Genomic DNA, 27267 nt, shown 5'->3' with positions numbered 1-27267 from the left:
TTCGCTGCGTTCTTCCATGCAGAAGAAATTGACATTATGCAGGTAAGAAACCTATATCGCAGGTCAGTTTATGCAGCGTTAAAAAGAAGCAGTGGGATTTCGATTAGTCCCATCCACTGTTCTTGTACTGTACTATGCTGCACTTTGGACGCAACGAAAATGCACAGCATTTAAACAGTACTAATCCTGATCATGGGTACGTACTCTAGACATTGGGTTAGGACTGGTCAAATAGAAACAACGGCAATTTACTATTTACATACCATAGGAAGATTGGGCATAGGTGGTATGGGGGCTCTTTAGGAACAGATTAGCTGTTAGTTTTTTTTTTTTATCAGACAGCAAACATGTTTTGAGCCTTTCTTTACATACATAAAACGGCCTTGTGTCCACATAGAAAAATGTAGTTTAGGTCATGTTCAAAAAAAAAAAAAATTATATATTAAATATATATATATATATATATATATATATATATATATATATATATATATATATATATATATATATATATATATATATATATATATATATATATATATATATATATAATTGTTTTTGCAATAGGATCCTTTAGGCCTTTATTTCCCAGAAAGAAAAACAATTTCTTACGTTAATTAGAGATCAGGACTGAAAATGATGCAGTAGCTGCGGCAAAGCCATTAAGACAGAGGAGACAAATGTTGAGACTAAATCCTTACCGATGGCAAGAAGAAGGTTTTCTAGGTTACCAGATGTCTCCCGGCAAATGCTCTCCTCAATCTGATATCCAGAGATGGTCATGTACTTGTCAAATACTGGGGGGGAAAAAAAAAATAAAAATAAATAAACTTGTATAGTACAAACAATATACATGTTCTGGAATCACTACATGTAATACTGTTAATCAGTTAAGCACCATCCAGCATCTTTTTTTTTTTTTTTTTTTAATTTCACTCCTGGAGTGGTGCTGATAATCTGAGATCCCTCATTATTTATATACTCTCCCGCTGCAGTCTTCACTTTTTACTGACGCAGTTCCAGTCCCACGGCATCATTTTTTGACAGCAACTTCTGACTGGCCGGAAGTCAGAAGTTATGCCACAATCTCTTAATGCAAGTGAATGAGACCAGAATGAGGTTCTCCTAGACTTTCACTGAAAAGTGACCTTTGGAGCACTCACTGAAAAACTTGAGCAATCCAATGGACCATAAACTGCCAGAGATAAACGGGAGTGTCAGTGATAGAGGGTTAAGATGTTGGTGGGTGAATACATGCATCAGGGACTCTAGATTAAAAAGAAACTACAGCGGTGGGGAAAAAAAGCTGGAGTGGCACTTTAAAAGGATTGCAACTCAGTGGCCATCACAGCAATCTTTGAGTAATGGGGCCAAATTAAAATATTCACAGTTTAGGAAGTTTGTTAATTACATTTTTGTTGGCGCTCTCCCTAACTGTATGGTGAGGTTGTCCAGCTTGAGTTCCTATTGAAGGAATTAAGCTCACATACCGGATATTAACTGCATCAGTCTCAGTTTTGGCATAATTTGTGATCAGTTGAGGCACAAAAACTAACCTAAAAAGATAGCAGTAGTCATTGTTTTACACAATCTTCTCCCAGGTCCAGATCTCAATCAATCAATGTTGTTGCATCAACACAATTGTTTCAGCCCAGAGACTGGACCAGGACCTATCCAAAGCAACAACTCAAGCACTGGACAGTTTGGAATGATTCCATTAAAAACAAATGGGAGTTCCTCCATAAGTCTTGCTCGATGGACACCTGGTACTCAACCTTCCCCATCCCACCACCATAATGTTTGGGAATCATGTGTGACCTGTGAACAGTGCCTGCTAATTCATGCTGCTTACAGTATCCATTAAGAACTTATAGACATATACCAAAATCTGTGTGTAGTTACACAATGCTGAGCATTGATTATTTTACACTTTAAAAGAAGAAGCACTCCAATCAAAGTTTTTATCTTAATATGTTGCAGTCATTATATATATAGCACTGTGTATTTGCAATTGCTCATTTTGCCTTTCTATCCTGTAAATTCTTCTGTTTTCTCTCTTCTATGTAGTAACTGGAAGTCTCTTGTCCCTGCATGAATCATTCCCCTCATTACCCAGTTGCTCCCCCTCCCCTTTTAGGGAATTTTGCAGTGATGACTCATGCAGCTAAAAATGACTTCCAGTTTCTACATAAAGCTTAGAAGGATTCAGCTAGTCAGTTATTAATCACATGACATCATAGATAAAATAGAAAATAGAAGAATTAACTGGGAATTAACTAGGTGGAAAAACAAAATAAGCAATTTTAAGTACACAGTGTTATAAATTATGAGGATTGCAATATATTATGAGAACAACAACTTTGGGAGAGCTCCAGTAACTCCCTTTGATCTAAAATAGAGAAGGCTGCACAACAATTTCACAGCACCAGCCGGGCACAATATATGGGCATTCAACTGGCATATTTTACTTTTCAACATTGCACAGCTTTTTGCTACACTAAAACTTCCTCTCGTGACCGTAACAAAAAAAAGCTTTCCTGGAGTTTTGCAGCTTTTCTCCTGTGCTTTTGGTGTCTCATTTGTCTACAGTACATAGTTACTGTATGTTTCATTCCCCACAAAAGCAGCAAAAAGATTAGTTACAAATTAAAAAAAAAAAAAAAAAAAAAAAAAAGTGTAATAAATGTGTGTACGCATGAGATTTTTGAAATCTCATATCTTTTGCTAGTACTGTAAAGCTTTTAATTTGCATAAAAAAAAAAAAAATAAAAATAAACCACACACAGCAGAAAAGCAACAATGTGTGAACATACCCTTAGTGGGTTTCCAGATATATAGACCCCCTCAAAGTCAATGTATCATAAAATTATAATGAGTCATGAAAAATAACTGGTATATTTAGAGACATTGCAGAGTGCAGCATTAATACATTAAGGGAGAGGCCGGGTTTAAAAGGATATTTAATGGGAGGGTTTAACGAGAAGGGGTTAATAAGTGAATGGATAAGAGGATATGTTTAAATTAAGAAAAGAGAAAAAAAAAACCCTGAAAGGCTCAGCCTCTGTGAAAAACCAGCATTTTTATACGAAGAGCAAATACAATCTTTCCATCCACATGGAACAAGTTATAGTACAGAAAACTAATGCCAGAGATATTTTAATCTTTTCCATCTGTGAAACCACCAAGACTTTCCTAATACTGGAAACCTTTCCCGCATCGTCAGCCGGCCTCTGATGGTTCTGGCATTAAATACTGACTCGAGTCTGAAATCCTGGACATTGTACACAACCTCAGGGTTACACGAGGCAGAAAAGCCCAATGCATACGATTCTGTGTAAATACACTGAAAGCTGGATATTTTGCAAGTGAAATTGAATCTTTGTATACATTTGAGAATACTCAAGCTGAACCATGCATGAACCACAATTAAATACTTGTCTTGACGCCAAATACAAGGGACTGTCTTGCTGTGACTTGTACATTTTTTCCACTACGTGTGAAGTATTAGGCTATGTGCGCACGTTGCGTCATGTCACGTGCGCTTCAAATTGCTGCAGATACACCGAGTCATGGAAAGAGTGTTTCTGCAGAAAAAAAGCCGATTTCATGCGCTCTGGATGCAGCCTCTCCCATAGACAGAGCAGGAGCTGCATCCAAAGCACACAGAATTGACATGTTGCTTTTTAGAACGCAGCGATTTGGAACCAAATTTTGGCATCAAAATCGCTGCGCTCTCAAACGAAACGTGCGCATGGATTATGCACAATCTTCATAGATTGTGCTGGGGACGCAGGTCACATGTATTTACTTTTTTCCTTGGTTTCGCTTTGTCTTATGGCCAGTGTGAACATGAGCTCACAAGCTCCATGTATACCATCTCATACTCAAGCTCACTTTTTTTTTTTTCACATGTATTTATGCTGCGGTGCAATACGCAGCATAAATGCATGAAATTCAGCAACGTGCGCATGAGCTCTTAGAGCAGACTTTGACTATCATTTTTTTTTTATAGCGTCGTATACAATTCTGGCTATTTATGTAACAAACCTTCAGATTTTAATTATTTTCTACCACCAATACCAGATCATAAAAAAGTCCCCTCTAGTGTGCTTCTAGTATATATGCAGTATAGATTAAACGTATTTCGGATGGCACAATACCAGTACAGATTCTGCGCCTGCGGGTCTACTGTTCTAAGCATTGAGAAATCCAACACTGCATCAAATATTCATTGTTCACGCAAGACTCTGTCCATCAGACACCTGGTGTAATGGATTGATGCATACATGCTCATGTATGGCCAGTATAGGTATTCGGTGTGCCACTGGTCATCTTTTAAGATTAATACTAGATTCACACGCACGCACGACCCTCATCAAAAGGGACTGAGACTAACCAATCTAAGCACATTTTTAATGTTTTGCAGCCTTAGTACTATGTAATAATACAAAACCTTTCAAAGTTATGTCTCTGCAGAAAGTAAGATCGAATACACAATGGAAGCATAAACCTGATACACACAAACAATAAACCACCACAAATGTCTAATTACCTTTCCTTAGGTGGGCATAGCTGCGTGTACCCAATATTGTGATAAACTTTTCTTCATCTGTACCCCACTTAAGCTCACCAGCTTGAAATAAATCCTGGCAAAAAAAAAAAATAATAAAGATGAAATTCATTGAGTATCAGCTAGAAGCTCATGAACAGATTGAACAAATTACTTCAGGGGATGAATGCAAAATTCATGTTAGCTCTTTCAGCAAATCGAGAACTCCCTGACCTGTGCGTCCTGATCAATGACCGCATCATTCACTTTGGAGTCTGGGTCCCTGTTTGCCTGAAAAGATAGATACAGAATATATATTATAAATATAATATATATATTATAGATTAATACAAAATCTTGTAGAATGTGAAGCTACTAAGAGAAAACCAAAAATGGAATAAGGTTGCATTCACACTTGCGTTCAGCGCAATCCGCCGCTATGGAGAATAGCGCAGTCCGTTAACGCACCGCGCTATTCACCATAGACTTGTATTGACGACACATTGTAACCCAAGTGTCTGCGTTGCATCCGCTGGACGACGCTGAGTCGTTATTTTGATGCAGCGTCGGGAGGAGGGAGCACTACATGTAGCGTTTATTTGGTCGTTAGAATCCGCCAAGGTGTCTAATGATGGTCTATGGTGGCGGACTCTGCCGCAATGCGCTAAGCGGCGGAATACACCGATTGATTCCGTCACGTTCCACTGAGCATGCTCAGCATGTCCAGCAGAACAATCTAAATCGTTTAAAATCACTCCTGGTCTCTCCATCTCTCTGTTGGTCTCTCCCTCCCTCCCCCCCCCCCCCCCCCCCCTCTCTCATACTCACCGATCACGGGTGCAGCGCTGCACGGCTGTCACACAGCTCTGGCGGCTTTTCCTATTTTGAAAATGCCGGCCTCTCATTCTCTTGTATTCCCTGCCTTCCCTGCCCACAGCGCCTATGATTGGTTGCAGTCAGACCTGCCCCCATGCTGAGTGACAGCTTTCTCACTGCTACCAATCACAGCTGCCGGTGGGCGGGTCTATATCTTGCAGTAAAATAAATAATTTAAAAAAACGGCGTGCGGTCCCCCCAATTTTGATACCAGCCAAGGTAAAGCCACACGGCTGAAGACTGGTATTCTCAGGATGGGTAGCCCCACATTATTGGGAGCCCCCAGCCTAAAAATAACAGCCAGCAGCCACCCGGAATTTCCGCATCCATTATATGCGACAGTCCCGGGACTCTACCTGGCTCATCCCGAATTGCCCTGGTGCGGTGGCAATCGGGGTAATAAGGAGTTAATGGCAGCAGCCCATAGCTGCCACTAAGTCCTAGGTTGATCATGGCAAGCATCTAATGAGACAACCCCCCACGATTAACCTGTAAGTGAAAGTAAACACAAACCCAAAAAAAAAAATCCTTTATTTGGAATAAAAGACAAAAAAAACCCCCACCCTCTTTCACCACTTTATTAATCCCCAAATACCCCTCCAGGTCTGGCGTAATCCACACGAGGTCCCACGACGCATGCAGCTCTGCTACATGAAGCTGACAGGAGCGGCTGTATAACACCGCCGCTCTCAGTCAGCTCCACGCAGCAACTGAAGTGAGTCGCGTGATCAGAGGTACCCTCATTCAGGTTACCCGCGGCCACCGCTCTCAAGTGGAGGACTTCAGCTGTGGCCGCAGGTCACCTGAGTGATGGCACTGTTGATTGCGCGGCTCACTGCGGTCACTCAGGGGATTTACAGTCACCTCTCTGTCTCTCTCCTCCCAACCGCAAATCTCCTTTCCAGGCAAAAAAAAAAAAAAAAAAAAAAAATGCAAAACGTTCTTTTACAGGAATCCGTTACCTTTATTAGCACACTATTTGCAATGCATCCGTCACACAACGCACTGTGATGGATGCCTCACAACGCAAGTGTGAAAGCAGCCTAAAACACATTACACTTGTGTGAGATTGTTGTGCCACACGATGACGAAAGACAAATCAGCGCTGGCTTCACTGTTCCATTATTTTTATTTATTTTTAAACAGCCTGAGGAAGTGAGCAAGTAACCGCAGCTCTCGCTTTTTCCAATTGTCAATTATATCCAAAGTAGGGGGTCAGTGAACCAGCACCGATTGGTTGCAGGAGTTACGTGACAATGTTACACAAGACAACCCCCTTTAAAAGGGTATCTGTCACCAGGTTTTGGCCTTCTAACCTGAGAGCAGCATATTGTAGGGGCAAAGACCTTGATTCCAGCGATGTGTCCCTTACTGGGCAGCTTAGTGTAGTTTTGATAAAAAAAAAAAAAAAAAAAATCTGCTTAAATCAACAGTAGATCATCATTAGAGGACTACTTGTGGTGCCAGGTAGTCCTGCATATTCATGAGCTCTGTATAACTGCTAGATCTGCAGCAGAGAAAACATTGATTTTATCAAAATAACAGCAAATAGCTCAGTAAGTGACATCCTTGAAATCAGGGTCTCTGTCTCTATATTATGCTATATTATCAGATGGGGAGCAAAACCTTGTGACAGCAACATTATTTAAAGGAAATATTTCAATCATTTTAGACTTTTATTGCATAAACCGGAAAATAAAGCTTGAAACTAACCTGGACAAGAACCACCAACATTCTCTGAAAGTAACCAGATGTATCTCCAGTGATGCTGTCCTCCAGCTCACATTCATACTCTAGAGCAATATAGATAATACAGAATTTAGTATATTTTCCCTTATATTACAGCTTTTTCTGGTCTTCACAGCCTTATCTATAGTAATGTCCCCAGTATAGGCTTCTACAGTACATGAAATACATATTCTGTCCTGACATAGGGCAGCATATTCACATGATTAATCTACTTCAAAATATTCACATGTGACAGGGAATAATAATTATATAATAGATAGATATTATATATATATATATATATCTATCTATATATATTATATTACATTACATATTTATTGTATTTTTTGGATTTTAAGCCGCACTTTTCCTCCCAATAATTTGGGAGGAAGATGAGGGGTGCATCTTAAAATCCGAATGTCGCTTACCGGGAGGTGATGGAGAGGGGTCACAGGAGGCAGGCACAGCTACTGTGTGAGGTGGCCGGCGAGGTACGAGCCATTTTGACGATGTCGGTGGTGAGGACTTCAAATAATGGCGCCCAGAGTCCTCACATGCGCAGATGCAGCTCTCTGCTCAAGATCTCCATCTGCACACGCGCTGCCACTGGACACCATTTCTTTAAAGCCCTCACCGCCCGCGTGACAGAGCAGAGCCAGGCCAGAGAGAGCACGCGCGCACGCGCACACACACACACACACACACACACACACACACACACACACACACACACACACACACACACACACACACACACACACACACACACACACACGTTTTTACCTCCCCCCTCTAAATTTGGGGTGCGTCTTATAAAACAAAAAACACTATATATTATTTCAGGATTTCTGAGATAGATTTTTTTTTTTTTTTTGGTCTTTTCATGCATGGACTATGCAAGAACAGGTGGTCAGTACCTTCTTTGTAAACTTTTTTGATATTACTGATTTCAGCTTGACTTCTTGAAGCCAGAATTTCAATGAGCACTTTTTCATCAGTGCCAGCACCCTGGAAAACATGAAGATGCACATTAGGCCTTGTCCACAAAATACAAACAACATCTCTCTATGAGATGCATATATTTGACTAAGTGTTCCAAGAGAAACACTGAGGATAATTATACATATTTATATTTCTGAAAATTGTTTAGGATTTACATTTTTTTTCACCACTTTAAAAATAAAAAAAAAAAAACAAAAAACATTGAATTCAAATGCAAAAAAACTTTTGTTTAACATTGGCATTATGATGGCAAAATAAAAGGCAACCGTTGTCTAGATAACCAATCTGAATTTTTAATTTGACATTGTTCTTGCTAGAAGACTAATACATCACTAAAAAGGAAAATTAATTACGTTGAAAGTGTGTATACAAGAATAGTGCTTTCATTTTTAAAAGGGAAGACACTGAAGTAGGGGTGCAAATACAAATGCCCAGGTCACAATTTATATACCATGGTCACTATTCACCATAGCATCTATGGGGTTGAACTACAGCAGTCAGATTGCTCAAATAGTGGCAATAAATGGCAGGTATAGGCTGTGTAAAACATCTGGTATTTGCCGGTTTTAAAGTAGGCTCAGTGCGCAAGACTGTTACAAAGAAAATGAGCAGAATGGGAGCATGGTAACCAAAGCTAGTCTAAGGGGTACTTCTCATATAGCGAGATCGCTAGCGAGACCGCTGCTGAGTCACGGGTTTTGTGACTTACCAGTGACCTCATCAGCGATCTCACTGTGTGTGACACTAAGCAGCGACTTGGCCCCTGCTGTGAAATCGCTGCTCGTTACACACAGTGCTGGTTCATGCTTTGGACGTTGCTCTCCCGCTGTGAAGCACACATCGCTGTGTTTGACAGCGAGAGAGCAACGATCTGAATGTGCAGGGAGCCGGAGTCTGGAAGCTGCGGATGTTAGTAACCAAGGTAAACATCGGGTAACCAAGCGAAAATGCTGTGCTTGGTTACCCGATATTTACCTTGGTTACTAACGTCCACCGCTCTCATGCTGCCAGTGCTGGCTCCCTGCACATGTAGCCAGAGTACACATCAGGTAAATAAGCAAAGCGGTTTGCTTATTAACCCGATGTGTACTCTGGCTACGAGTGCAGGGAGCCAGCGCTAAGCGGTGTGCGCTGATAACCAAGGTACATTTCGGGTAACCAAGCTTGGTTACCCGATATTTACCTTAGTTACCTTAGAGTCGCTGGTGGCTGAGGGCTGGTCATTGGTCGCTGGGGAGATCTGTCTGATTGACAGTTCACCAGCGACCATGTAGCGACGCACCTCGCCATGTGAGAAGTACCCCTCACACCAATGTTAATCACAGAGCAATAAATCCTTTAGTGTGAGCATACATTAGCTTGTACACAGATAAAAATAAATAAAATCTGTGTTTCTTTTACTTTAACCCTCGAAGCATGCTATCCTCAGCTTACATTGCAAAATCCTGGTGACATTCCTTTTAACATTGGTAGAACAGAGTTAATCTGCACCTGGTCTTCAAATTCTAGTCTTGTAAAAACCCGCATTATCTTCGGAGATAATATTTTAAAGTCTGGCAGTAGTTTCCAGCTAACACAATACAAGGAACATTACTGTATTTTCATTTGACTGAATAGTAGGTTACGTACCTTGATAGCATGTCTCAGTTCATATGCATCATACAGATGGGATGGAGTCATTAGTGCAACTATCACATTCTCAAGCTTCCCAGTTAGTTCGGATTTCAGGTCATCAACAAGATCCTGTTGTATTAAGAATAAAATGTTGTAAAAATAATATATGAAAAGAATACCACTTTCAGACGCTTTTTTTTTCTCTTTTTATTGTGTATAAATTGTTTTGCACAGTTCTGAAAAAGCTACTTAATTCTATGACATTGCTTATCAGGATATAAACATCTAATCCTTAAAAAGTTCTTAAAAGGGGCTGTCTTTTATATTGATGATCTCTCTTTAGAATAGGTCATATCAGGTTGGTGGAGTGTGACACTTGACAGTTACTGCCATATCCGCCTGCATTTGAATGAATTAGGAGTGTCTGCCGGATCTTGCAACTATACAGTTAGGCTATGTGCGCACGTTGCGTTCTATTCCGCAAAGCATGTGCGTCTCAGAACGCAGCCGAAAAGCTGCGTTCTGAGAAGCATCGTTACAAGAGAATTCCTACTGAATTCATGTGTTCTGGATGCCTCATTTTTGACAGTGCAGTCCCACTCGGCTCTGCAGCATCCCCATAGAATTGCAGCAGAGCCGAGTGGGACCGCACTGTAAAAAAAAAAAAAAAAAAAAAAAAAAAAAAAAAAAATAAAAAAGAATAAACAAGAGCATGGCTGGCTGCAAGACAGAGCCGCGCGATCAGAATGAATTTGGATGAACTTCACCCGACTTCATTGTGATCGCGCGGCTCTGTGCGTCCCGTGGCTTGATTTGTGGTCACACGTAAAGGACTCACCTGTGATGGCAAATCCCCTGAGTGACTGCAGTGAGCCGCGCGATCAGCTGTGCTTTTACTCGGGTTACTCGCGGCCACAGCTGCAGTCCTACATCTGAGGGCGGTGGCCGCGATTAACCTCAGTGACAGTGTGTCGCCCCAGGGATGTCGCTCCAGCTTCAGGGACGCCACAGGGTCTTCTTTTAATATGGCAAACAGGTATGTTAGTTTTTGTAAATGTGTCGTGACGCCAATCATGGCTTGCGGTCAGGGGTATGGATGACCGCCATTGCAGATTTTATAAGCGTCTGGGGCTGATGGGGTCTGCAGTTAGATGGTGTGGCCTCCTGTGAGTGAGGCAGGCCCCAGGGGCTCAGGTCAGTAGGATAGCGGGTCAGGAATAACTCAGGCTCAGTCCAAAAGTCTTTCAACTGCTTTTTATTCACTTCTGCTGTTGTGAGCCGACCCGGGCGATGCTGTGGTAAACCAGGTAGGACCAGGAGCTCCTTCAGGCCAGTCTGAGGGTAACAGGTTAGCTCGCCTTCCTAGCACTTCTGTGTTCGGATAACCCCCCCCGACCTGAAGTACCTTTGGGGTCTATCCAGGGAGTCGCAACTGCCTTTTCTCCCCTTTTTGGACCATTTGCCGGCAGCGTGGACCAGGTGAGATGGCTTCTGTCTGTCTCCTTATGGGTCCCTGCGTGGTTGCCTAGTCACCAGTGCACCTCTCTCTGACTCCTCGGTGACCGTTCTCCCCCGCCAACTGACAATACACCGCGCAGGGTCTGACTAGTGTGAGCGCGTGTATCCCTTAGCAACCGCCGCTCACCACTACCAGACTGGCTCGCTCCACTCCTTCCCTGCCAGCCTCTGCACTTTAGCTCCCAGCCCCTCCACTACACCTCTTGAAAAGAATTGAAGACTAGCCCTCTCTGGAGACTACCCAAGGGTCCCCTCTAAAGGTGTGGGAGACCTGGTTGCTATGTGTCTGTGCATACACACCTCATTCTGGCCCTTAGGATTACCTGGAAGCACTGTCCCAGCATGGGTGCAGTACTCAGTGGAGCCTGACCGGGTCAGGGGTGCCACAATAGCACAGCTGATCACGTGACTCACTTCAGTTGCTGCATGGAGCTCACAGGAGCAGCGATGTTCTACTGCCGCTCCAGTCAGCTTCCGATGTAGCAGAGCTGAAAGCGTCGTGGGACCTTGCGTGGTTTACGTCGGACCTGGGAGGTGTTTTTGAGGGGTTAATAAAGTGGTGAAAGAGGGTGTTTTTTGTCTTTCATTACAAATAAAGGATTTTTTGGGATGTGTGTGTTTATTTTCTTTAACTTACAGGTTAATCATGGAAGGTATCTCGGGGAGACGCCTGCCATGATTAACCTAGGACTTTAATTCCTTATTACCCAGTTTGCCACCGCACCAGGGCAATTCGGGATGAGCCGGGTAAAGTCCAGGGACTGTCGCATCTAATGCGGCAATTCCGGGCAGCTGCTGGCTGATATTGTTAGGCTGGGGGGCTTCCCATAACGTGGAGCTCTCCATCCTGAGAATACCAGCCTTCAGCCATGTGGCTTTACCCTAGCTGGTATCAAAATTGGGGGGGGGACCGCACATTGTTTTGTTTTTATTTATTTATTTTACTGCTCGATATAGACACGCCCACCGGCGGCTGTGATTGGTTGCTGTGAGACAGCTGTCACTCAGCGTGGGGGCGTGTCTGACTGCTACTAATCATAGGCACCGGTGGGCGGGGGAAGCAGGGAATAAGAGATGGATTAATGAGCGGCCGGTATTTTCAAAAGAGAAGCCGCCGTGTGAACGCTGTGTGCAGCGCAGCGCCGGTGATCGAGGACCGGTGAGTACAAGAGAGGGGGTGAGAGGGAGAGACCGACATGGACAGAGAGAGACCGAAAGATCTGCGTTTTTTTATGTAAAAAAAGCATGCGGATCGCAACAAAAATGCACTGCAAACGCACTACTTAGCATTTTGGTAGCGTTTTACAACTCGTTGATTTCAATGGGTGTAGAACGCTGACAAAACGCAAAAAAGAATTGACATGCTGCTTTTCTAAACGCAGAGATTTTGTCAATCAAAACGCTGCATTTAAAAAAGCATTGTGCGCATGGATTTTTCATGATTCTCAGACTTTGCTTGGGAAGCAGAACGCATGCATTTTGACAATGTGACGCCGCAGCTCAAAACGTTGTGGAAATGCAAAAAAAACAAACGCAACGTGCACACATAGCCTTAACGGAGCTGGGCTGGCAGTGAGAGCATCTGATTAACAGGAGGCTGGGTGTCACACCCCCACCAATTTAATATTCATGACCTATCTTAAAGGGGTTTTCCAACAAACAAAGTTAAATTTTACAGTTCATTTAAACCAACATATCTTGGAATAATAGGTTCCACAATTCGATGTGTAATGGCAGTGTCTGACCTTACAGGGCCTGATCATACCACAGCTATTGGGCCAGGGAATAAAGGAAAAGCAAGTATAAGAACATTACAGCTGATAGCTGCAAAGCATTATGAGGAAACCCGCCCGGCCATGTGAGCTTTGTGGCCAATGCAGTCTTCTGCTTGTGTAAAATTGCAGCAGCCATTTTTTTCGGCAACTCTCAAATAAGCAAGTCACAAACTGCTTAAATTCGCCAGGTTAATAAATTTACTTAAAAGGCTATTTCAAACAATTTGGAATCCATCAATCTACAGTGAAGAAGCTTATGCCCAAGTGGCAAACATTCACCACAGTTGACAATCCTACATTTATAGTATATACACTTAAAATGCCAGGAATGGCTTCGACCAGAATACTTTTGATGCATCTTTGGATTGTCTGTGCCAGAAGTGAGCAGCTAAAATGTATGAGATCTCTGATGAATATTATTGTACATATTTTGCCTTAGGCAACACCCCCTTTTTAGAAAAGCAGCAAAAATGTAATAATGTGTATTAGTCTCAAATTTAGCCTCATGCCACACAAAGGCTTTTTTATTCACAACAGGAAACTAGAGAGGAGAGAAATTGTCTTTGTAGCTCATTAACGTGCCCCTTTAGAGAGACACATGACTACTGGACGAGGGTTTCTTTCATGCATGATCTGATCTCCAAGTATAAAGACAACACACCACCATGACCAGCTCTGCAGAACGGGAGACATTTACTGGCTTTATGCCGCTAAAGTGTACTGGGTCATCCAAGATAGTGCTGTATAGTGAAATATCGCATATCTACTGACTATACAGGGAAAATAATAGTGTGCACATAACATGTAAAGTTGACCTCCAAGTCCATTTTTTGTAACACCAAAAAGGTCCCAAATTATGGAATATAGTAGTAGAACTATTGAAAAAAAAATGCCTCAATATATACTAATGGGACACACATTAAATACAGACAATTCCTATGCAGCAGGCACCATAATAACCGCAATCTTACCCTGCCATACAATGTCTTAAACGCACAACCAGTTTGCTGACGCTGATCATTGCTTCTTGATGTAAGGATTTTCATAATTGTGTCTTCATCAGTACCTGTGATTTAAGAGAAATAAAGAATTACTATAGATTGATGTGTGTATTGGATGTGATAATAGAATGGGGCTGGCTTGGCTTTCAAAATAGCAATCAACTGGCCGTTTTCAGACACATGCCAGTATGAGTTCATGTGGCAAGCAGGTTCCAATGGAGCTCAAAGAATAGGAGACAATGGATGTAATCTCCGCACTACTCGCGATTCAATGGAGGTCAGACCAGGGAGCGGACACCATGTGGTTTATTGAGGTTTACGTGTTTCGAAAGCCAGTGGTTCCTTCATCAGGACAAACCATCTTTAGGTTGGTCAGAAGTCCATCAGGTGAGTGCATCCCCTGGACTTATTCACCCATTTGTACACAGTTAAGATCCAATTGTGCCGTTTTGTCTTTCTAGCCCCTTGTACAAGCAGGAACCAGTAGCTAGTATTGCAGCCAAAACCCAGGATGGTAGGATTAGCAGACAATGCGGCGCACCCGGAATAGTCAAACTACATTAGTTGTATTCATGATTGGAAACTCATTTATGTATAGACTTTGTCTAGAAGACCCCTTTAAGAAAAAAACAGCATATTACTGCAAATTGAAACTCTGTGGTTCTAACTACAGCAATAAGATGGCCATAGTGTTCTATGCCAATTTAAAAACAATAGGCACGTATACAATACCAGTATAGAAAACCTACCCAATCCCTTCATAGCTTTGCGGAGAGCCTCGGCATCATTGTTGGCGTTGAACCCATTTAAAGCCTTTATGGTTCCTCTTGTGGACTAATAATAATAAAAAGAAGGAGAACAGGTAACCAGAGTGCTAATTTAAAAATACAGACAGTACAAATAAAAAATAAATAAAGTAAAATGTGTACTCCCTGATCTATTGCTTCTCCATAGTGGTGTCCAGGTCCCTCAGTAGTATCCTTGCTTCCTCTTATGGTGGACCAGTTCGGAGGCTGGCATAGATTGGCAGCAGTGGTCACATGTCCAGAAGAGGAAGCAAGGAGAAGAGTGAAGAACCTAGGCACTGTTCAAGAGGTACGCAATTTGGAGTAACCTTGAAAACCTGGAGTATGGACAATCTACTGTGCATGGACTGGTGGACGCCTTCATAGACCTTCAGACATTAATGACTTGTCTCCAAAGCCTTTTCAAGTAAAGTGACTATTACAAGTATTGTTCATGAAGTAATATGATAAATTAACTTCTACACACCTGGTACAACTACCACCATTTAAGCGGCATCCAGTCTTCATGGACTGGTCTGCTGCGATGGTACACTAACCATACACACATGATCGCTGCAGCCAATCAATAGACTCAGCAGGCCATCATTATTTCTGAGACCTGATTGACGGCAAAGACCACATGACGATGTTTAGCACTATTACTACAGAACAATTAGCAAGAGCCAACAGGATCCTCGGAGAAGAGGCACTGGTGTGACTGGAGATTTATCAGGCACGGTATTTTTGTTACAATCCTTGCTTTGTGGCCATAAAGATAGATAGAGATATAGATATATATAAAAAAAAAAGATAGCCTTTTAATAAATATGTTGTACACAAGAGAAAACACTTGAAATGCGTTAACTAAAATAAAAAGGTATAGTCATAATTATAAGTTAAGTTTGAAAAGTCGACTAATGTGGAAACTAAGGGAGTGGATACATAAATATATCAGCTACTTCCATAGTCATGAGACTATTTAAAGAGGATCCATCAACTCCTGGTAACTACAGTTCAAAAGTTTGGGGTCACCCAGACAGACATTCTTGTCTTTTCCATGAAAAAAATCATACTTTTATTTATCAAACGAGTTGCATAATGAATAGAAAATATAGTCCAGACATTGACTAGGTTAGAAATAATGATTTTTACTTGAAATAATATAATATAATATAATATAATATAATATAATATATATATATATATATATATATATATATATATATATATCTCCTTCAAACTTTGCTTTCGTCACAGAATGCTCCCTTTGCAGCAATTACAGTTTTGGCATTCTAGCTGTTAATTTGCGGAGGTGATCTGGAGATATTTCATCCCATGCTTTCCCCCCCCTCCCACAAGTTGGATTGGCTTGATGTGCACTTAGGGTTGAGATCTGGTGACTGGGCTGGCCACTCCATTACAGATAGAATACCAGCTGCCTGCTTCTTCCCTAAATAGTTCATGCATAATTTGGAGGTGTGCTTTGGGTCATTGTCCTGTTGTAGGATGAAATTGGCTCCAATCAAGCGCTGTCCACAGGGTATGGCATTTCATTGAAAAATGGAGTGAGCCTTTCTTATTCAAAATCCCTTTTACATTGTACAAATCTACCACTTTACCAGCACCAAAGCAACCCCAGACCATCACATTACCTCCACCATGCTTGGCAGCTGGCGTCAGGCACTCTTCCAGCATCATGTCAGTTGTTCTGCGTCTCACAAATGTTCTTCTGTGTGATCTAAACACTTCAAACTTTGATTCGTCTGTCCATAACACTTTTTTCCAATCTTCCTCTATCCGATGTCTGTTCTTTTGCCCATATTAATCTTTTCCTTTTATTAGCTAGTCTCAGATATGGCTTTTTCTTTGCCACTCTGCCCTAAAGGTCAGCATCCTGGAGTCGCCTCTTCACTGTAGACGTTGACACTGGCGTTTTGCGGGTACAATTTAATTAAGCTGCCAGTTGAGGACCTGTGAGGTGTCGATTTCTCAAACTAAAGACTAATGTACTTATCTTGTTGCTCAGTTGTGCAGTGGGGGCTCCCACTTCTCTTTCTACTCTGGTTAGAGCCTGTTTTTGCTCTCCTCTGAAGGGAGTAGCACACACCATTGTAGGAAATCTTCCAGTTTCTTGGCAATTTCTCGCATGGAATATCCTTCATTTCTAAGTACAAGTATAGACTGTCAAGTTTCACATGAAAGTTCTCTTTTTCTGGCCATTTTGAGAGTTTAATGGAACCAAATGTAATGCTGCAGATTCTCAACTCGCTCAAAGGAAGTTCAGTTTTATAGTTTCTCTAATCAGCAAAACTGTTTTCAGCTGCACATCCTTGAACAAGGGATTTTTAAACATCCATTAGCCTTCTAACATAGTTCGCAAACACAATCTACCATTAGTACACTGGAGTGGTGGTGGTCGTTGGAAATGGGCCTCTATACACCTATGTTGATTTTGTATTAAAAACCAGACAGTTGAAGCTAGAACAGTCATTTACCACATTATCAATGTATAGTGTATTTCTGTTTAATTTAAGGTTCACTTCATTTAAAAAAAAAAAACAAAAAAACAAAAAAACGTGCTTTCAAATCTAAGGAAATATCTTAAGTGACCCTAAGCTTTTGAACTGTAGTGTATGTTGGCAAATATTTGAGTTCCTTATGAAATAGAAATGCATGAAAAAAAAAAAAAACAAAAAAAAAAAACTTGTGCAGGTTATCAGCTCGTGGCATGTTCCTATACACATTGGACAATGTCAATCAGCCACGACTATACCAGACTACAAGAACGAGAGCTGCTAATCCGGATATTTGTAGTTTTCATGAAAGGATAAACAGAGGACCAGCGCAATGTAGAAAATTAAAGGGATTGTCCAGTTTTCTATTAAAAGTCTGCAGAACGTATAGTTGGAAGTATGCAAACTTGCAGACACAACTGCTTGTTTTCAGCAACACCAGAGAATCCTGACAGCCATGAGTATTCATCAGTCTGCAGTCAGGTAGAGTGACTGCAGACTTATCAGAAGATTTATAACCCCTTGAGACAAGGGTCATTACCATATCACATCTAACATCAGATGCCATACACTAGTGGGAGTGAGGTCATAATGTGAGCATTGCACACGATCACAATTTAGCAGTCTCAAAGTGACTGCAGACTGTGCTCCTTAAAGGCCCAGTCACACTAAACAACTTACCAGCGATCCCAACAACGATACAACCTGATAGGGATCGCTGGTAATTTGCTAGGAGGTCGCTGGTGAGATGTCACAGCGACGCTCCAGCGATCCCACCAGCAACCTGACCTGGCAGGGATCGCTGGAGCGTCGCTACACGTGGAAGCATGCTGCGCTTGGTAACTAAGGTAAATATCGGGTAACCAACCCGATCTTTACCTTGGTTACCAGCGCACACCGCTTAGCGCTGGCTCCCTGCACACCTAGCCACAGTACACATCGGGTTAATTACCTGATGTGTACTCCGGCTACGTGTGCAGAGAGCAGGGAGCCGGCACTGACAGCTGAGAGCGGCGGACGCTGGTAACGAAGGTAAATATCGGGTAACCAAGGTAAGGGCTTCTTGGTTACTCGCTGTTTACCATGGTTACCAGCGTCCGCAGAAGCCGGCTGCCTGCACACGTAGCAGAGTACACATCGGGTAATTAGTGTGACGGTACCTTAAGCCTTGTTAAACTAGCATATGGCATCGGATGTGATATGCTAATGACCCTCAGCTCATGGCTCTGCTATAAGCTTAATCCTATCTTGCGATCAGTTTACAGGTGCAGAGAAGACGGAGAGAGTAATTTCTCCATCTTCTCCGCTGCATGTCTGTACGTATATCACACTGCACACGAATTATATCAGTGTAGTCTAATGTTTCACATGCACCCCTAGACTTGTATGGGTGCAAGTGATCTGAGATTGCTGCCATAAGATGACATTTTTTTTTCTCATGCCAATTTGTCATAAGAAAAAAAAAATAAATAAATACAGATATATACGGTAGTATAGATATCCATTTATCAGATGGACACTGCCCCATTGTTTAACACTGGTGAGTGCAGTCTGATTTTTTTTTAGGATTGTACTCATCCGTGTTAATCGCATGTGGGAGCGAGGCCTAATCCGGGGATACGGGCACATTGTGGTTTCAACATCTCCTGCCCCCGCCTCAGCGATCCTAAGTAAACATTTTACTGCTTATTGCATCATCACCTCAGCCGTATCCTCTCAGTGGAATTGGAATAAGAAGCTCCAGGCTCATTAGGAGATATTACAGAGCAAGGTCACTTAAAAGGGTGGAAGCCAAATAAGACATTTATAGTCATAAGTGAATACATTTCACTTTCCTGGTAGCACATCAAGGATGTTAGACGCATCACCAGGGTAACAAGACAAGGAAGATCACAGGTCACCTCTCAGGGACCACAATATAACCACAAAAATCATCATTAGCTCATGCAAATGTCTCATCATAAACACATCAGGATCTGTCTGGTGAGATGTCCTCATAGAAGCCACACAATCAGCCCCCCAATATCAGTGTGTTAGAAACCATTTGCTCTCAGCAGTTCGTGCTATTACTTCTCATCATAATAAAGATTATACATTTTCACAAGATTGATTTCTGATCCACATTACATGGCTCTCTATTAAAAACTGTAGGTTCTTAATGAACTACGTACCTTTGTGTCCATCTTTATACAAATAAAATATATTTTATGGCTCAAGTTCACTTTACACGTCAGAGAATTTCTCCTCATGAAAAGAAGCAGACAGCGACACATTAACTACATTGTATTATGGAGCCATAAGCACACTGCTCACCTACCGGTCTGTATTATGGACCCATAAGAGCACGGCTCACCTACCGGTCTGTATTATGGACCCATAAGAGCACGGCTCAACTACCGGTCTGTATTATGGACCCATAAGAGCACGGCTCACCTACCGGTCTGTATTATGGACCCATAAGAGCACGGCTCACCTACCGGTCTGTATTATGGACCCATAAGAGCACGGCTCACCTACCGGTCTGTATTATGGACCCATAAGAGCACGGCTCAACTACCGGTCTGTATTATGGACCCATAAGAGCACGGCTCACCTACCGGTCTGTATTATGGACCCATAAGAGCACGGCTCACCTACCGGTCTGTATTATGGACCCATAAGAGCACGGCTCAACTACCGGTCTGTATTATGGACCCATAAGAGCACGGCTCACCTACCGGTCTGTATTATGGACCCATAAGAGCACGGCTCACCTACCGGTCTGTATTATGGACCCATAAGAGCACGGCTCACCTACCGGTCTGTATTATGGACCCATAAGAGCACGGCTCAACTACCGGTCTGTATTATGGACCCATAAGAGCACGGCTCACCTACCGGTCTGTATTATGGACCCATAAGAGCACGGCTCACCTACCGGTCTGTATTATGGACCCATAAGAGCACGGCTCACCTACCGGTCTGTATTATGGACCCATAAGAGCACGGCTCACCTACCGGTCTGTATTATGGACCCATAAGAGCACGGCTCACCTACCGGTCTGTATTATGGACCCATAAGAGCACGGCTCACCTACCGGTCTGTATTATGGACCCATAAGAGCACGGCTCACCTACCGGTCTGTATTATGGACCCATAAGAGCACGGCTCACTTACCGGTCTGTATTATGGACCCATAAGAGCACGGCTCACCTACCGGTCTGTATTATGGACCCATAAGAGCACGGCTCACCTACCGGTCTGTATTATGGACCCATAAGAGCACGGCTCACCTACCGGTCTGTATTATGGACCCATAAGAGCACGGCTCACCTACCGGTCTGTATTATGGACCCATAAGAGCACGGCTCACCTACCGGTCTGTATTATGGACCCATAAGAACACGGCTCACCTACCGGTCTGTATTATGGACCCATAAGAGCACGGCTCACCTACAGGTCTGTATTATGGACACATAAGCACGTCTTTTGCTACCGTTTAGTGTTAATGCATATCTCAAACATAGCCTGCTTGCAAATTACAATATCAATTTATTAAAATGAAATCTGTCACCAGTAAGGGAACAACATTAGTAGTGAAAACCTTTTTAAAAGTAAACTTTTTTTTGTAGTAATCCATAATGAGCTCTTTATAACCACCACCGCTCATTGATAGCTGTCTATGCACAGTGTACACAGAAAGCTGTCAATCAGTGGTGTGGGTGGGGTTATACAGAGTTCAGCACTCAAAAGGACTGAGATCTGCAGCAGATAAAACAGTAAGTTTATCAAAAGTGCAGCAAGTAGCCCAGTGACATCACTGGAATCAGGGTCTCTCTCTCTACATCATGTAATTACCATATAGCGTAGCAAAAATGTGGTTATAAATGAGTGAGATACTCCTAGAAGTACTTTAAAATGGAAAGTAAGCATAGCCTTTCTTGCTATTATGGGCATGTTCCCATTAAGAGTTGTGTGGTTTATTTTGTAGAGAATATATATATATCTATGGTAACAGATCCCTCCTGTAACACTCCAGTTCCTGTATTTGGCAAGAAGATGCACAGATTTCTTCATGGTATTTCTATGGCAGGATCAGGAGGTCCTGTTAGAAAAGCCATTGTGACAAGCATTCTCCACTATGGGCGTTTTCTGTAAATGTAACATGTTGCTATTTTGGGCCGTAACTGTCCAGATACGTGTCACAATTTAGCTTGGTAATGATGAACTATGGGAAGTCCCGGAATCATCCAGCCACATAGCACAATTTCCACATCACTTTCTTGTCGAAATAGAAAACACACCATAGGTAGCAAGAAAGTACATGTGAGCGCTATGTGACGAGAGAATTTCTGATTAATGCACATATACAGTACATACACATATATATATGTACAATGGCTTTTACAGATTATGGGTGGCTTTAATGGGTTGAAAAAGTACCGTACTTAAATTCTTCTTTGTAACAAACCTGGCATTTCACCAGGTGTATATACTTTTCATAGCCATTGTAAATGATTGGCTGCAGTGGCCATGTAATTAATGTAAAGCTGGAGGAAAACCCTGTTGAGTATTGATAGTGCCTCAATTATTTATATGCACTTGAATTCTGAGATGCCAGCAATGAAATACACTTGTCACAACCTTTAGGCTCTGTTCACACTAGAAAAACCATTTTCCTCAAGAAATTACCTGAGTCTGAAAGATTAGCGCACTTGCGGTAAAAAAAAACAAAAAAAAAAAAACCAAAAACGCACCAAAAACCGCATGCGTTTTTACCGCGTATTGGTTCCTGCGTTTTTTCACCAATTTCTATAGCAAAAAACGCAGGTACCTGCAGAAAAGAAGTGACATGCTCATTCTTTCTCAGGAAATTCTGCAGAAAGTGTTTGAGGAAAAAAAAAAAAAACAAAAAAAAAAAACAAAAAACAAATGCAGTGTGCGCACAGCTATTTTTTTTTTCCATAGGTTTTGCTAGGGAATGTCTGCAGAAAGGTAAACCATTTTCTTAAGAAATTTCTACAGCAAAAAAAAAAAAAACGCGTGTAAAAACGCAGTGCGTGAACAAGGCCTTAGGGTTTGTGCGCACTGGGAAATGGATGTTTCTGAAGAGAAATCTGGCAGAATTCTGCACCCGTGGCAAAACGCACCATATTCACATGTGGCGCTGCTGCGGTTTTTCAGCGGGTTGGTCCCTGTGGGTTTTTTGTTTTTGTTTTTACCATTATCTATCGCAAAAACTCAGGTACCTGCGGAAAAGAAGTGACATGCTACTTTTTGCTGCAGAAAATCTGCAGAAATTCTGCAGTAAAACCTGTAGGGAAAAAAAAAATTTAAAAAAAAAAAATCACTGAGCACAGCATTTTGGATTTCTCAGATTTTGTTGGAAAAGGACTGCAGAAAGGTTATGAACAAAAAAACTAATCTTTTCAGCAAAAACCGCAGCAAAAAACGCAGTGTGCTCACAGGGCCTTAGTGGGCAGGTGAAAAGGAATCTGTCAGCAGATTGCATCATGCTGCTCTGAGTACAATGGCAAAGGCCACAATTCCAGCAATGTGTTACTTTATAAGAATGGAGATTACTGTACTACTAGAAGACTAAAGCAGGCTTTACACGCAACGACATCGCTAACAAGATGTCGTTGGGGGTCACGGAATTCGTGAAGCACATCCGGCCTCGTTAGAGACATCGTTGCGTGTGAAACGCAGGAACGACCGTTAACGATCAAAAATACTCACCATATCATTAATACGCCGTTCTAATCCAATTATCGTTGCTGTTGCAGGATGCAGCCTATTAGTCGTTCCTGCGGCAGCACACATCGCTATCTGTGACACCGCAGGAATGAGGAACATCGTACCTGCGGCCGCCGGCAATGAGGGAGGAAGGAGGTGGGCGGGATGTTCGGCCCGCTCATCTCCGCCCCTCTGCTTCTATTATGTGGCCATTTAGCGACGCCAAACGAACCGCCCCCTTAGGAAGGAGGCGGTTCGCCGGCCACAGCGACGTTGCTAGGCAGGTAAGTATAGTGTGACGGGTGTTAGCGATGTTGTGCGCCACGGGCAGCGATTTGCCCGTGACGCACAACCGACGAGGGAGGGTGCTTTCACCAGCGACATCACTAGCGATGTCGCTGTGTGTAAAGTTCACTTTAGTGTCTTGTGCCCCCAGGTCCAACTCTACCCTTAATACTGATTAGCAGCTTTGTCAATATACAGTGTACACAGAAAGTTACCAACAGTGGTAAGCGTTGGATTAAATAGTTAGGCAGTCCAAGCTCTGGTAGATCTGCAGCACAGAAAACTGATTCTATCACAACTGTAGCACTCAGTATACTAGGTGACATATTGCTGGAATGAGGGTTTCAGCCCTCACCTCATGCTACTGTCGGATTACATAGCAAAAACCTGCTGAGTCCCTTAAGGCTATGTGCGCACAATGCGTTTTTCGCGGCGTTTTTGCGCGTTTTTCGGGTGCGTTTTTGGCCTCAAAACTGCAGGACTTTGCTTCCCCAGCAAAGTCTATGAGTTTTCATTTTTGCTGTCCGCATACATCTGTTTTTTTTACCTGCGTTTTTGAGTTAAAAAAAAAAAATGGACATGTCAGTTCTTTCCTGCGTTTTTCTGCGTTTTCTGCCCATGCAATGCATTTGAAAAACGCAGCAAAGCGCAGAGATCAAAAACGCAGCAAAACGCAGCCAAAAACGCATGCGTTTTTTGATGCGTTTTTCGACGCAGGTGCGTTTGTGCGTTTTTAGCCGCCAAAAACGCACAAAAACGCAGCGTCAAAAAGACGCAGTGTGCGCACATAGCCTTAACGTGTCACTGTAAGTGTGGACCAGAAGAGGCCTTTGCGTTCCCCCTTCCAAAGTGTTAGTTTTCCTGGATTGGATAACTACGTGCAGTTTTCTCACTTGAATGAGGCCGAGTTGTGGTGCCAGACACAGCCCATGGAAAGGGGTGGTGCAGTTTTCTTGACATTCACAGAATTCCAGCTTTCAGTTTTATTTGCATTGGCCTACATACTAGAGAACTAGAAACTTACAGCTCCTGTGGTAAAGTCAGACAATATTTCATTGTGAACTTGGACTTTTACTTTCCTGAGCATTATTTGCACAGATGAGGAAAGCGCAGCTGGTAGAAGGTTTCTATACAAGCACTGATGGGGTTACTGATCCATCAGCTGTAGGCAGGGTCTCTTGTATGACCAGATCACTGCCCCAGTAACGGAGCTCGGCCTCTTATTTTATTGGGTGGGGTCACTAAGAAGAAGGAAAAGAAATCTGGAAAGAGGAAGAACTGAACACGTCAACATGAAGAGACCGCCTCAGATGCCTCACATGAGGGGGGAAATAACACGGCTAGGACAACTTTATAGAACTAAGAGGTTTTACTAAATATCAAACTATTAGCAATACATAGAAGTTCTACTATTGACAAAAATAAATAAATCTTGACAAAAATATTAGGGTAAAAATGGTCATTACAGCTCCACAATGAATCTCCCTCATTAGGAAGAGAGTCTTTACTTTGTCGCAATATCCCAGCATAACGTTTAACAGATTCTCAATGTAGGATAACTGAATAACACACCACCGTCTAAAAAAGGATTTCGTACCTATTAAAACACGATTAAAATCCGGGAAAAAAAATGTCTGTTTATTCTGCTCTGCTTGCCTAAGATCAGCCTAGTGTTTACTGTGCTTTCTCCATACAGGTTTTCCCTGGATGAGCAAATAAGCAATAGCTTCTACTGCATGGTGAGCGGACGAGTTTTGGTTTTCCTCATTTTTTATCCTTTCTATAGGAATCCGGAAAATGGAAAATTAAATAAGCCCAAATAGAAATTAAACTGTCGTCCCCCTCTGAAGAAAAGTCTCACATACACAGATACGGTATATTACATCTCCCTTAGGATGTGTTTACACACTGCAGCTGCACCATGGAGATCAGTGACGTTTTAAAACGGACTGCAGCTAAAAGCTGTTTCATTATTGTTGGTCGCGTGCTAAATAGTGATGAGTGAACCCCAAACTGTAGCGTTCAGGGTTCGTATCGGACATCTTGTGTCTGCTGCTGAACTCCAAACTGCTCATGGAAGTACATTGTGCAGTACGGGTGATGAATAAAGTTTGTTGAAAGGCTGCGCAGCCAATCAACAAACTTTGACTGTGGGCACTTTCAGAGGCATTGCAGCCATGCCAAGTATAGTCATGGCTGTGATTGGCCAGTGCACCAGATTACCAGACCTATATTATAAAAAAAAAAAAAATATATATATATAGAAGCTGGATCACAGGTAGCGCTACCATTCTGTTCAGAGCCTGGTGCAGAGTGCAATAACAGTGTAATTTGCTAGGCAGCCTCTCTCTCGGCTGTGCACTTTTTCGGGATGCAAAAGAACGAGAGAATCAAATTGGGTATGTGGTCGTGATGCTGGTGTAGCTCCTGCAGGGAGAGAACGTAGTCGATCTGTGCCTGCTACACGCCCAAATTAAACATTTTCCTTTGGTGCATCCATTTGACAGGACTGCTGCGTAATTTCGTACGCCCAAGAAGCGCTGGACAAATCGCCAGACCAGAACAAGTAGATGTGGTTTTAGAATGGATAGCTGAGCGTGCCTCTAGTTCCTTTGCTTTGTCCTCCATACAGTCCCCTGCTAAAAAGGGTAGAGTTTGCACCTGTAGCCTATGGGCACCTGTCTTCCACCTCACCCCCTTGACAATCAGCCAAGCAGTCTTAGCCCCAAGTCATACAGCAGTCATTTCAGCTTTTTGATGACTGTTGGCGGGGGTCTGTGGGCCATCCACCTGGCTGTGCCCCAGAAGTGGAAGAGACTTAGTGCACTGATGTACTCCTCGTAGAACACAACAAGTGGTTGTACATGGGAAGGATAGTACACAAGGTCAGCAGCACATCTCTGATGATGACGAAATACAGGTGCCAACTGTTGCAGTTTCCTGCATTGTGGAGACCAGCAAGGAGGGCAGGGGGTGAGGAGTGGGTGAAAGATGATGCGGGGGATGATGAGGTCCTAGACCCCACATGGAGTGAAGGCCATCCGAATGGCATGTGCAGTTTGAGGCAGAAGAGGAGGTGGTCATGCTGCTCCAGCTGCACAGCAAAAGAGGGAGCAGGATGCAAAAGCACAGCGGCTGTCCCCTAGCCAGTATATCGGCTGCTACTGCCCACTGCAGGGATAGACTTAGCACACCAAAGCCATCTCAAATCAGCTCTCTGTTGTGGCATTTCTTCAGGCAATGTGCTGAGTGCTGAAGACAAAACACGGGCTGTTTGCATGCTGTGCCGTCAGAGCCTGAAGCGACGCATAAATGTTCTTAACTTGAGCATCACCTACATTGCATTAATGCAAAGCTGCAGTGGAGTAGACAGCTGAAAAACCAGGAAAGATCTGAGGTTCCTACTGCTACCTCTTGTGCTGCGGTCTCGGCCTCTTACTCCCCTTCCCACACAACATGGCCACCTGGCTCAAGTGGATATTTCACCCTATGGCTGAATTCACAGCTACACTGCTTACTCCTGCTGATGGATGCCCTCCATGCTGGTGCTCTTGCATAAAGAATGGAGTGCAGGAATACCTCCTTGTCCATGGCTACTGTGTATGCAAGATATAGCAGCTAGTCTCCACTTATTAGCTCAGAAACTGAAAACTAGAGCTAAAATATGCAAAAAAAGGAAAGGTGGTACAGGATACTGGGCATAATGGGCACAAATAGTGACATACACGCTTATTTTACAAGTCACTTAAAACTCCAGATACATTTTAATTCTACAGAAAAATTCAATATTGCAGAAAGCCAAATTATAAACACACACACACCCCAATCTACAGAGCAGTACTGAACCTTGGTATACCATTATACAAATGCTAGAGAAAGAAAACTCATTAATACTCACCTACCGG

General features: G+C 42.6%; 1 protein-coding gene across 2 annotated transcripts in view; it reads right to left on the bottom strand.

Moving 5' to 3' along the window:
* ANXA5 (annexin A5) overlaps window positions 1-27267 on the bottom strand; it is a 445678-nt gene that overhangs the window by 7701 nt on the left and 410710 nt on the right. For both annotated transcript variants that reach the window (XM_075349140.1, XM_075349132.1), the window contains exons 3-10: window positions 14813-14897; window positions 14034-14128; window positions 9785-9898; window positions 8071-8161; window positions 7139-7218; window positions 4784-4840; window positions 4553-4646; window positions 702-797 (exon numbers count right to left, since the gene is read on the bottom strand). In XM_075349140.1, the coding sequence (XP_075205255.1) occupies window positions 702-797; window positions 4553-4646; window positions 4784-4840; window positions 7139-7218; window positions 8071-8161; window positions 9785-9898; window positions 14034-14128; window positions 14813-14897 (712 nt within the window). The remainder of the gene's footprint in view (window positions 1-701; window positions 798-4552; window positions 4647-4783; window positions 4841-7138; window positions 7219-8070; window positions 8162-9784; window positions 9899-14033; window positions 14129-14812; window positions 14898-27267) is intronic.

This window comes from Anomaloglossus baeobatrachus, chromosome 1 (genome assembly GCF_048569485.1).
Source record: "Anomaloglossus baeobatrachus isolate aAnoBae1 chromosome 1, aAnoBae1.hap1, whole genome shotgun sequence".
In the NCBI taxonomy this organism is placed as follows: domain Eukaryota; kingdom Metazoa; phylum Chordata; class Amphibia; order Anura; family Aromobatidae; genus Anomaloglossus; species Anomaloglossus baeobatrachus.
The sequence above is the reverse complement of the archived record's forward strand: the minus strand, read 5'-3'. Positions and strand labels throughout refer to the sequence as shown.